At 47.2% G+C, this 13,638-nt stretch overlaps 1 protein-coding gene across 1 annotated transcript in view; it reads right to left on the bottom strand.

The window, feature by feature from the left end:
• The window catches only part of LOC148442976 (cell surface glycoprotein CD200 receptor 1-B-like), a 60,350-nt gene extending 59,298 nt beyond the window's left edge, over positions 1–1,052 (bottom strand). Inside the window, exon 1 of the mRNA XM_088463442.1 lies at positions 989–1,052. Coding sequence (XP_088319568.1) covers positions 989–1,052 — 64 coding nt within the window. The remainder of the gene's footprint in view (positions 1–988) is intronic.
• Positions 1,053–13,638: the final 12,586 nt, after the last annotated feature.

The following is a 13,638-nucleotide window of genomic DNA, read 5'->3' as shown; positions in this document are numbered from 1 at the left end:
CGATTTCAGATCCGAGTCAGGCGGGAAAAGTCGAGCCTGATTCGGATCGGACTCGGATCGGGGGGGCTCGGGGGGGTTCGGATTTCAGAAATCCGAACCCGCTCACCCCTAAACAAAACATATACAGTATGTGGAATTATGACTCTTGCACAAGGTCATCATCTTTCTGCACCTCCAAAGAGCATAATATTCAGTGTTCTAGAGAGAGGGGTCTCATATGCAGAAATCACAACAAAGCACAACCTACTATCACAGCTCCCTGTAACAATAACTGCAATGTTTGCCTGACAGAAGGACATTTGGAATGATGGGGGTCAGAAAGTGGGTTATTGCTTTAGGCAAGTTAGCCAGTGGGGAGGGGTTTGGTGAAGGAAATGACTCTATGTTAGGGGCTGTGGGGATCAGTAAGGATCACTAATGCGATCGAGGCTGCAATCGCGTACGCAGATCTGGTGTGAAAGTATGCTAATGTTTGCAATTGCAAAGCCGTCGCACGGACAACATGAAGACGCCCACTTCCCTTTTCTTACATCCGTAATACCATGCAATCCACCCAAAACATCGGTAACATCGAAGTACATCGGAGCCTCACGCACCATTATGGCAGGTCAGACCTTTCTTAGAGATTGCTAACTTTCCTGAATGCAGTGAGTACACGAGCTGTGTATGCCGACGCTGGGGTTAATTTATGCACACCCCTGTAACGGCGTTAAACGCATTGGCAAGCCTGAGTTTCTATGACCACCCCTGTAACCACCCCCAAAACACCTGTCAATCACTCTGAGATAGCTCTCCATGCTCTGCTTAAGCCCAGTGTGATCGGAGTTGTCTGTTCACACACACATGCTGCGATGCATACGCATACACAGTGCGCAACAATTGGTCAACGGCGTTCACTTTTGCACTATTGATCCTGGCTGAATCAGGCCCTGTGCCCCTGACTGAGGTCTCCTGCATGAAAATTTCCTCCCTCATGTTTTTCTTGTACTTGGGTGACAGGAGTGAGCGCCGTCTGCTGCAAATGGAAATGGATCCACAGTGGTTATGACCATTTTGTACGCTCGGTGCCAGAGCATACGCAGTGAGAAAACACACAGCATCCATCTGCAAAACTGCCTCTCATTCATCTCTGCACCTACTCCTGTGTGTAGGTGACATTCTCCTCCCAACCCCTCAGATAAATCACTGCGCTTACAGAGATACAACAACGTGTATATATATATATTACCTGCTGGGACTGGGCTCCCGCACATAAACCAGGTTAGGAGCAGCACAGACATGGTGAGTGCAGCAGCAGCAGCGAGGTAACAGGACTGTTATGTTCTGGGCTATACAGCGCTCAGGATGTTTCCATGGTCAGTCTCTGCCTTATAAACTGCTATTTTAACACTACAGCTTCCTGTTACAGTACCTGTGGGTTAGGTCAGATTCTAACACGTATTAAGGGGCCGGTTACTGCAAGAATAGAATTAGCTGTGGTCATCCTGTAATATATCAGAGCAATACAGCTCATTTATATACCGCAGAAAACGTCACCCTGCACTTATTCAGCGCGCACCTACTTATCTGCCAAACACGTCCAATGCCCAGTCCTTGGAAACACTCCTGTACAAAGGAATATGGCGGATACATTGGCGGATAATCTGGGAAATGTGCATTGTGGAAACAGTGAAAAGATCAAATAATAATCCGACCTTCGGCCTCGATAGGACAAACCTTTGTTTTTCCACATTTTATGTTTTTCTCTTAAATAATTATTGCCATGGCCTTATGTATGTCTCATTAATAAGGATCATCAGTACTTAGTCATGCCTTATATTGGATCACCGCAAATAGAACTTTGAACACTTTGAAATTAATAGTCCTGGGCAGTGGCGTAACTAGGGCAGGGCGAGCGGGGTTCGTGCCCTGGGCGCCGTTGGACCGGCGGTGGCCACGGTACCGGCCCGCCCGCCCTAGATAGCCAGTGTAGCGCAGACCGCAATGAGTGCGGTCAGGGCTACACATTTGCAGAGGACCGGCGCTAGGCTTCCAGCGCCGGTCCTGTGCTGCACGCCTGAGCCCGTTCCCTCCCCCTGAGCGCTTGCCCAATAGCGTCAGGAGGCGGGCTCAGGCTGTGCATAACACACGCATCGCCACCAGCGCTGGCTGCGATGCGTGTGTTAAACAGCAGCCAATGAGAGTCAGATAGACTCTCATTGACTGCTGCAGCACCGACTGCAAGAGCCGAACTTCCGTCCGGCTCTTGCAGTGGGTAATGGGACTGACGTCATGACGTCAGTCCCATAATGCTGAGCGCGCCAGCCCGGGAGGACTGGAGGGCGGGAGCGGCATCGGCATCGGCATCGCGGACAGGAGCAGCGTGGAATCAGGTAAGTATATTTATATATATATTTATTTATTTTTAAACCTTACCTATCTGCACAACGGGGAAGGGGTTGGCTACTACTGGGGGGGACATCTACTGGGGGGGGGACATCTACAGGGGGTGCCATTGGGAGGACCTCTACTGGGGGGGGGCTACTCTACTGGGGACTACTACTTGGGGGGGGGGACTACCACTGGGGGCATTCTAAAAGGGGCCTAGTATTAGTAGAGGCACTGCACTCGGGGGACCACTAATGGGGGCAATAATAGGAAGGGCCACTACAGGGACCACTGGATAGCGGGGGGTCACTACTGGGAGCCTGCATCAGGGGGACCACTACTGGGGGCACTGCATGGGAGGGGGGGACACTACTGCTGGGGGCACTATATAATGGGCTTACTGCTAGGGGCACTGCGGGGACCACTACAGGGGGCACTAGATAGGGGGGATCACTACAGGGTGCCTGCATAAGGGGACCACTACTGGGAAAACTGCATGGGGGGGACTACTGCTGGGGGAACTATATAAAAGGGCACTGCATAAGGGGATACCGCTACTGGGTGCACTGCATTGTGGGGAATGCTACTGGGGGCACTGCATAAGGGGGAACACTACGTGGGGCACTGCATTTGGGGGGGCCACTACTGGGGGTACTGAGTAAGGGGAACTAATTGGGGGCTGTATAAGAGGGACCACTACTGGGGATACTGTATAAGGGGCACTACTATGGGCCTGCATGAGAGGGACCACAACTGCATACTGGGGGTACTACTGGGGTTAAGGTGCATATGGATAGGAATGTTCAGTTTGAAAATAAAGGGGTGTGTCATGTTGACACGCCCCATTTTTAAGTGACCACGCCCATTTTTGCCGCGTGTGCCTTCGGCGCGCGCACATGGGGGGGGACTCCCTTTTCAAATTTGCCCTGGGCTCCAAATACCCTAGTTACGCCACTGGTCCTGGGGCTAGTTGAGTAATATCCTGACAGCTGAATGACAGTGAATATATTAACCTAACCCCTATCCCTCCCTCCCTGCACCCTAAACCTAAGCCTCCCCCTTAGTGCCTAACCCTCCCCCTCCCCCTAGTCCCTAATCCTATCCTACCCTCCAACCCCACTACTTACCTTCGGGATTCTATCGGACAGGATGCCGGTGCCGGTATTCCAATAAGTGTTGGGATTCTAACCGCCGGAATCCCCGCTGTTGGGATGTTGAATGTATAACTGTATAGGGAGGATGTTCAGTTTCTGGAACCTCTGGCAATAGTAGAATTCAGTATCTTTGCACTATACACCTACCTGTAATATGAGTCACATCTCACAGCAGGGGCGTATCTATAATGGGTGCACAACCTGTACTCATGCTATCTAAAACTCACCTCTCCAAGGTCCCGCGTCGGGTCTCTCAGCGCTGCCCGAAATGCCGGAAAATGGCAGCCGCGGCCATTTTTCTGGCGTTTTGGACATCCGCTGTGAGGAAATTATCAAGAAAATGGTGGCCGCGCCCATTCCCCGGCGATCTGTGCATGCGCAGTAGACTCTGGGCACACTCTAGTGCCCAAAGTCTACTGATTCCGCTGTAGCCGGCCAGTCAAACCAGTCAGCTGCAGGCCCCCAGGATGAGAGGAGGGGGCCTATGACGGGGGATGCACACGGGCCCCCTCCTCGCTAAAGATGCCCCTGACTCACAGTGCACTTTCTCTATCCACATGTATGCTCCCAGCTTCCAGACAAACCTCTTGAAGTTGTGACCGGTCCATCTCATACTTGCCGACTATCTGGCTGCTCCTTCTGGGAGGGAGCAGCCAGATCGGCAGCAAAGGGTCGTGGCCGGCAAAAGGGGGCATGGCCGGGTGGGCTGAGGGCAGTTTGCACGGCCCCTGTATCTAGCTAGCAGGGTTGCCTAGAATGGCACACTGCAGCCAGAATCGCAGATACATGCCACCCGGAGCTTCCCCTGGACACTGGAAGAGGCATACTGCAGGCATAACAGCCCCCCTGAAGATGCCCTGTGCAGCGCTGTTGTTCCTGTGGATAGAAGCCCCGTCCCTGTGGCATGAGATCATTATATCATGCACTGAGGGGGTGTGGCCAGACACTGGACGCCGTAACTTGAAGTGACGGCGCTGCTGCTGAGGACCGCCACTGATCTGCCCACTGATGTCATCTTGTGGCTGCAAATCAATGCCCTTACCCATAACAGTGGATTCACATTTGTATGGAGGTAGTTGCATGATGTCAGCAAAGAGCGTAACAATTTCCAAACTTAGCGCCTGATTCAGAGATGTGCGCAATGCCGATTTGTGAGTGACTGTTCGCCATTGTGTATGTGTGTCAGCCGCACTGTGTACTCGCAGCGATTGTTTTGCAAATACGCCCTCACAGAAGATCCATTCGCAACAGGTAGTTAGCATTTGGGGGAGGTAATGGGGGGGATATGGTCAGAAAAACGCTGACGTGTCTGAGCATGTAAACGACCTTTCATGGGCGTGAATAAATTAGTCACTGTGATCTGCTGCGCAGCATGAGAGCTCTCTGCGTGTCAGGAAAGCTGCCGTGGATTGCGGCTGGTCAGAATTCTTCATCTGCTGCATAGCTGCCCGATCTGCATCGATGTTACCGATGTTTACGCCATTGTACATCATTGGACAGATATGAGAAGGCAGTAGTGGGCGTCACTATGCTCGGGGAAGCTTTGCAAGACATTAGCATATTTCCGCAGCTGCATTCCGTGCGCAATTGCATATGCGATTGCATATGCGATTGCGTTAGCCCCATCTCTGAATTCAGGGCCTGATTCAGACCCGCTCGCAAGCGGTATGTGCTTGCAAGTGGGTCGATTGTTAGGCAGTGTGCACGTGTGGCATGCGCTCTGCGCGTGCGTGAGCCCCGGAGCGAGCGCAAAAAGCAATTGCTCCGGCGCTCGCATTCAAAAGGGCGGCTCTCGATGTTGATCGACAGCTCGCCCCATTGGAAGGCGGGGCGGGGGGGTAGCTGGGCAAACGGAGGCGTTCCTGCAGGAACGCCTGCCGTTTGTGGGCGGCCCTACTGACATCACTTGTGATGTCAGTAGGTGGACTATTAAAGCAGGAAGTCCACTGGGGCTTGCGGCAATGAGACCCTACCGCAACGGTATCGTCGCAAGCCCGATGGTCGCGATGGTCTTGACCATCGCAACCATCACCTGGTCGCTCAAATAAGCTGTGGGTGGTAGTCCACAGCTATGCGAGTGGCCAAGAGGCTGCAACTAAAAAAACATACCCCCGCCTTGATTCAGAGCGAGTGCTCGCTTTTTGCGAGTGCCTCTGAATCATGGACTCAGTTGCCGGACTTTCTGCAATTATCGGAGGTTTTGGCTGCAATAAAGTATCGTGCTCTTCCCCGCGTATCCCCGTATTCAATTCCAAATCGGCGAAAACGGGACCCGGAGAAAATTTAATGAGCAAAAAAAGAACTAAATTTTTCGGGAAATCAGCCTGTCACCCTCTAAAAGATGCTCTGACATGGGGGTTGACTATGGGTACCCCCGAATAGCCCTGCTAAATGTATTTGGGGTGTTTAAATGGTCTCAATAGCTGTTTTTTTGCGTCTTTGAGAAAATGGTGAAGAATAGCATTTTGCTACTTTTTAAAAACAAAAATAACTAGTCCCATCAAATTTGGGGTACATGAAAATGGGTGCAAGCATAGTTCAAAATCACTAAAATCAATCTTTAAAGTTCACCAAAAAACGCACCTTCAGCAAATACCTGCAATAAAAAAACTCCCCCATTCTTGAAGACCCCCAAAGGCTATTTCGCTAGTTTTTGAAGTTGTACCCCCACTTTGAACTTTTGCGTCCACTTTTTCAAACTGCTTTTTTGGGGTGTCCTTTGTGTTTTTTTCAGTGTTTTTTGATGAGGTTACCATCAAGGGGGGTGAACAAAGGGTGTAGAGTGGTTTCCGCACCTCTGTACCCGGTCCTGCAACAGCCTTGAGGCCTGGAACTCTTGGCAAGTTGCGGCCATTACAGCCTTGAGGGCTGGTGAGGAGTGACGACAGGTGGCCTTTGGGCCATGAAGCAGGATGTGGCCTTTGGGCCGTGTAGCAGCTTTAAGGGCTGAGAACCCTCGGCTGAATGTCGCTGTTGTGTGACTTGTGCCGTCGGGTTAACACAACAAACAGCAGTTGGTTCAGAATTTTCTTTAAAAAAAATGAAAGGGGCACGCAGGAGATGCTGTCTGTGACCATTACAAGTTATGGACATTCATAAACCATAACATTAAAAATGTCAGGCAGCAATGCCCCAACCAGCACATAATGGAAAGGAAAAAGGTGCAAGATGGAATTGTCCTTGGGCTGTCCAACCCACCCTAATGTTCTATATATGAAACAGGACATTCACAGTTTAACAAACCAATCACTTCAATGATTGGTTTGTTTGGAACCCCCACAAAACAAGCTGCAATTGCACAGTGGACATTGGTGGCAATGATCCCATACACAAACTGGCTTTACAATACATTAGATTAGATGTCGTCATCGTCATTGTCATACCCATCAGTGTGTGCATCCTCCTCTTCTTCACACAAAATTAATTTGTCCCCGCTGGAATCCACCATTACAGAGTCAGACGCTTTTGTATTTTTTGGACTTAAGTGCTGGTAAAGGTCTTCCTCGTGGAATTTGTAATTAATTTTGAGGAACATCATCTTTTCCACATTTTTGGGGAAGTAACCTCCTACGATGATCACTGACAAGGTTCCCGGCTGCGCTGAAAACTCTTTCAGAGTACACACTGGAGGGTGGGTAACTTAAGTACAGCAAAACCAGTTTGTGTAAGGGTCTCCAAATTGCCTCTTTTTCCTGCCAGTAGTGAAACGAACTGTCTGACATGCCTATTTGAATGCTATCCCTAAAATAGTCATCCACCATTCTCTGAATGGTGACCATATCAGACAAAGTCACGGTAGACATGTCACTCATTGTAGGGAGTTCTTTCAGACCCAATCAGATGTCACTAGATTTTACTGACTGATCTGTATCACCACCAGCAGTGGGACTCTTAGGAAAATTTAGTTTTTTCCTGGCAGCTGTAGAAACTGAAGGAGGAGATTATGCCGTGTCACGTTCTGCTTGAGCTGACAATTTTTTCACCACCAGCTCTTTGCATGTTTTCAAATTTATGTCCGTCGGAAAGAAAGACACAAGGTATGACTTAAACTTAGGATCAAATATGGTCGCCAAAATATAGTGATCTGATTTCAAGAGATTGACGACCCTTGGATCCTGTTGAAGCGAATGATGGGCTTGATCTACAAGTCTGACATACTTAGCAGAATCAATCCGTTTCAGCTCCTCCTTCAGTTTCTCCAGCTGCTTTTGCAAAAGTTTGATTAGGGGAATGACCTGAATCAAGCTGGCAGTGTCTGAACTAACTTCACGTGTGGCAAGTTTTGAGAACCTTGCAAAGCACTGAAATTATTCTCCACTGCGCTTGACTAAGGTGCATTCCCACTCCTTTCCCTATGTCATAGGCCGTAGTGTAGCCTTGGATGGCCTTTTTCTGCTCCTCCATCCGCTGAAGCATATAGTGGGTAGAATTCCACCTAGTTACTACCTCTTGCTTCAGCTGATGGCAGGACAAATTAAACAGTTCTTGCTAGTGCTGCAATCTTCGACATGCAGTTGCTGAATGTAAATAATGTTCAGAAAACTTTCGGGCCACCGAGAGCATCTCCTGTATGCCCCAGTCAATTTAAAAAAAATGTTGCACCACCAAAGTCATTGTGTGAGCAAAACATGGGATATGCTCGCACAATATTGCTGGCATTGTCAGAAATCACAAATCCTAAGGAGGGTCCAAGTGGTGTAAGCCATTTTGCAATGATTTCCCTGAGTTTCTCTAAGAGGTTCTCAGCAGTATGCCTCTTACTGAAACTGGTGATACACAGAGTAGCCTGCCTCTGAATGAGCTGGCATTTGTTAACTGCTGCTGCTGTTTGCACTGTTGGAGACAATACACCTACCCAGTGGGCTGTCACAGTCATCTTTAGTTTGCCCTGTCCCACTTGTCCACATATCTGTGGTTAAGTTTACAGTGGGCACAATAGCAATTTGGAGGACATTAATATGTTTTTTTTTAATGTCCTTGTACAGATTGGGAATTGCTATTCTACAGAAGAGGAATCTAGAAGGGACACGGTAGCGGGGACACACGACCTCCATTAACTGCGTAAAACCCACTGCATTAATGGCGGATATTGGATGCACATCTAATACCAGCATAGCTGTTAAGGCATCAGTAATCCACTGTGCAACTGGGTGTTTGCCATCATACTTTTTCCCCAAATCAAAGGATTGTGTGACAGTCAATTGTTTGGTTGAACTTAAAAGTAGTCCTCTTCCTGGTCCCCTTCTGGGATGAAGATCCACTCATAGCAACAGCAGCAGCAGGCGTAACACTCAAAGATCCTCCTGAGGAACAACAATAGGAGAGGAGGCAGTCCCTATGAAATTGGATGCAGGACTATGTCCGATCATGAATGAGGATGTTGATGATGATGCAGATGTTGGTGGTGGATATTGCAAGCGCTTGGATCCAGATAGAAGGGAGCAGCTGGGTTACACTGGACTGATTGTTGTTTGTTTTTTTGTCCCCAAAGTTTCAATACCCTTTCCAGTTTGATGAATGCGCTGCAAGTGACGTAACAGGGAGAAGGTTCCAAGATGGTTAAGGTTCTTACCTCTACTCACTGTTACATGGCAATGGTTACAAATGGCTTTGGCAAAGGTTGTCTGCATTTGAGTGGAAATTATTCCACACATGAGATGTGGATTTTTGGTCCTTTGCCCAGGCATACCAACAATGGGATTTTTCCCAACATGGGCAACAACTGTTGCCTGATAGTGATTTACAGTTATTGCACACACATCCTCAGGATCAACATCCTCATCATCCTTGTTGGTATCGCCAATTACATAAATATGCTCCTTATACTCCTCGTGCAATTTCACAGAAGTAGCCTCAATTTCTACGTCAGCATGTTAACTTGTGCTGCTCATCCCCACATTTGCAGAGGGCACACAGATGGTGGAAGTACGATCCTCTTCAAGTACAGTATTAGAAAGGTCACACATGACAACTGTGGACACACTTGGACTCTTCTAGGGGATCTGTGACTATTCAGAGTCAATTTAATTTTTTTTTTTTACCTCTTCTACAAGCAGAAAGGCTTAAATCATCACAACTAGAACCACCAGTCATAAATACAGGCCAATGCCTTATCCCTTCCTTGCCACTTCGTGTAGTGAATAGCATATTGTACATTTTTTGTTTCTCTAAAGCTGACTTGCTTTAGATTTTTTTTGCTTTATCAGGGTAAAAGTTTTTTTTAGCCTGACTTTTTGGTCTGACTTAAGCCCTGGTGCATCGGCCTTCATAGATGACGTTGACAGCCTTGTATCCTCAACATGACTGCTGCCGGCAGCTATAAGACTGGTGTGTGGATCCTACTCTCCGGTCATGTGACTGTCCTCCATACTCACTGCGGTCTTACAGCAGAGTCACCAAGCAATTGTAGCGCAGCTAAGTTGGGGCTAACGCACACAACCACACACAGATTTATTTTTTTCACACTGGGGGTCATGAGCACCCCTTATGGACAGAGCACCCCTGTCCATAAGCAGAACAGCCAGCCCCTATGGATAACTGCCAGCCAGCCCTTATGGAGAGGACAACAGCCAGCCAGCCCCTATATATGGACAGCAGACAGCCAGCCCCTATGTATGGACAGGACAACCTCAGTCACATCAACAGCCAGCCCCTATATGGACAACAGCCAGCCCCTGTGGACATTAAGCAACTCAACTGTAGCCAGCCTCTATGCACAGCAGCACAGTAGAACTCCCAGCTCCCTCCCTCTTCACTCTCCACAGCCGGAATGAAAACATTTTCATCAAGGACATATTTGTACTCAATGAAATCCCTCGTCATCTTGTTGCTTCTCCTCCTGCTCCCTCTTCTTCCTTGAGTACCAGGAGCGGCACAGTTGCTGGTCCTGCTGGCAGATGTCAAGTTGTGTTTAATGCAAGATTTTGTGATTTCTCTTGTTAACCGTTCAAACGAAGCCACAAAGTAATAGAACAACCTGTTTTGTGTTCCAACTCAGACATTGTAACCTTAAGTATTTTTATATAAAAAATTCAGACTTGATAAAGTAACAAGGAATTAAAGAAAAGAAAAAAAAAAGGAATCAAAAGTTTATGACAACCATTGAATTAATTCTATTTAAACAACAAATATAAATATGAAACGCTCAATAAAATATCATCAGGATGAGCCAAAAGTTCATCTCTGGCTCCGTAGCTGTATATATAAAGGAACAATGACTAGATGAGGTGCAGTATTCTGCTCACACAGACAGGACGCTTCCATTCCCTGTGTGTAGATACTGATGACACAACGGAAGAAAGAGCAGTAATTGTTTATATGACAATGTGGCACCAATCATACATACTGCAGCCGTGTAATCCTGACCATTTCCTGTGCCTCGCCTTCTGCTTACCTGTGACTCAGTGTGTTTGCATCTGATAAGAATGCTAAGGTTTCCGACATTGGTTGGAAATTGGCTGTTTCAGAGGACAACGTTCTGTGGGCCTGATTCACTAATGTACGCAACTGCGAATACGCACGCAAGCTGCCGTTTGTTTTGCATTGTGATGGGGAATGCGATCGCAGTGGCTATGCAGTCCCATGGCAGAGAGATTGACAGGAAGTGCCGTTTGTGGGTGGTGACGGGGGTCGGGGAAACGCAAGGCGTGCCAGTGAATTTGAACGCTGTTGCAGGGGCGTGCATAAATTATCCACTGCGAAGCCATACGCAGCCTGAGGCCTCATAGCGTGCGCTGAAGTTAACAATTCCTGAGTGAGGTCTTAACTGTGCGTATGGGTCCGATGTTACTCGATGTTACCGATTATTTCGCTATGTTGCCAAAGTATACGGATGTGAGTAAGGGGAAGTGGGCGTCCTTATGTCAGGCTGTGGTCGCAATGTGAATGCAAACATTTACATATCACCGCTTATATTAGCAACTGCGCTGCGTGCGTGTAAGCAGAATAGCGATCCTTAGTGAATAAGACCCTGTGTGAGAACTAAAGCGTGGTAAAGTCATTTGCAAAATATTGTTTTATAAATTCAGTTCAATGTTTTACAAGGATTTTTTCAAACAATTTTACATTATAGGATTTTTTAGCCTCATTATCCTGAAAATGTCTCCGAAAACAACTTGGACCTATTATGCTTCATTTATAAACCACCAACATATTACTTAGCGCAGTACATGAAGGATATTGTCATAGAGATAAATAACATATAAGGAAAGATGTTTCAAACCTTCAAAAAGGACAGGCAGGGAAGTTGCCCATAGCAACCAATCAGTTCAGCTGAGAGTAGCACTATGCCCGGTATGATTCTTTGGTGTTACAGAAGTGGAGATGGTGCCCTACAGCCACCAAGGCAGCTGCTGTTCTGCTTGAACCAGATATAAAAATATTGTGAAATAATATAGGGGCAGATGTACTAAGCCTTGGAAAGTGACAAAGTAGAGATAGATAAAGTACCAACCAATCAGCAGTTAGGAGCTGATTGGTTGGTAGTTTATCACTCTCCACTTTATCACTTTCCAAGGCTTAGTAGATCTCCCTGTAAATGAGAGAGAACTGCCCAGAGCCAGGAAGTAGCACACATGGTCGACATCTGATGTAGACATCTGACATAGCAATGCTCCAGTGAGTACAGAATTTTCTCTCTTTCCCTAATCCTTACCCCTAACCATCCACCTAATGCCTACCCCTAACCCCCTCTGCACTCTAATTCTAACCTTCCCAGTGGCACCTAACTGGCAGCATTTTGAGATTGTCAATATATCACATGGTGACATTTGAGATGTCGACATTATGAATATGTTGACATTCTGAGAATGTCGATATGGTGCCTGCCGGCATGTTGAGCCATATTGACTTTCTAAAGTTAACATTGTGGTGTCGAAATTATTGATATCGACATGGTTACTATCGACCATGTGACCGAATCTCGCTATACACATGGATATGTGTCCCCACCATCAGCAGCTGTTGTAACTCAGCTATCATTCATACTAAGGGCCGGATTCTGAATTGGACATGAGCCCAAATGCAGAAGGATCCCTTGGCTATCTGTAAACTGCGCATGTTCTGCAGAACGTAATCCCAGGCTGTGTAGGCTGCAGAAACCTGCATACACACGCTGGCAAGGTTCAGAAGAGTGGACGGTTAGACCCGTGCATGGCACGATCACTCTTTCCATAAAATGAGGAAACAGAGGACAGGTTAGGCTGCTGCATGCAGACGCATGGATCCTCACCAAGGCGGACGCATACTTGCATAATCATACGGTAGTAATCTGATAGCTGCTGGCAGACAGAAAAGAGGCCGTAGATTCCTGCATCCCAGGATCGGCCCATATGTGTCTCCTCCATCTCGCTTTCTGTAAGTCCTCTTTGCTTTCTGTTCCATGATTTTGTATATTATTTGTGCATATCATATATAGCGCAGTGTAATAAATTGACACTTTGTAAATAAATTAGAATAATAATGAATATTGAACTATTATAACAATATAAAAAAAATTCAGTACAGAGACAAGTGTAGAAGTAACCCATAGCAACCAATCAGATTGTAGCTAAATAAATGATAGCTGGAATTTGATTGATTGATTGATTAATTGATATGGAGAACTTCTCCACTTTAGAAAGTTTGATACATCTCCCCATGATCTTCTCTGTGGACCAGTGTGGTCACTTGGTGCATTGTGTCCCCTTTATGTTGCCCATCTGCATGGGCAACTTGATAACCTCACTGTGTCATCCACAAATGAGCGGACCTTAATTTAAGCTAATATATATCCAGAGGGTATAAGGACCACTAGATTTGGCCGGTGAGACTTGGGAACCGAAATTGATAGCAAATTAAGTTCCCATTGTATAGATTTGGTAAAAGTTCTAAGGTCACTTGAAGAGTTCAAGGAATTAGCCTACGTGCACCTGACAGAACACAGCTGCCATAAGCGGGTCTATGACAGTCAGGTTAGAATCACGGAGATACATGTGAGACAAAAGTAGTAGATCTGGTGCCCATGCAATGACACGTGTTACGCAGAGTATGCACAAAGGTGCTGTAGCAATTGGGACAGGCGGTATCAGAAATAGGGCAGCAATGTTATAGGGGTTCTTGGTTGGTGCCTGGGAGGCGG

Source organism: Taudactylus pleione, unplaced genomic scaffold (assembly GCF_031769625.1).
Source record: "Taudactylus pleione unplaced genomic scaffold, aTauple2 ptg001374l, whole genome shotgun sequence".
NCBI lineage: Eukaryota > Metazoa > Chordata > Amphibia > Anura > Myobatrachidae > Taudactylus > Taudactylus pleione.
This window is presented reverse-complemented; position numbering and strand designations above follow the sequence as displayed.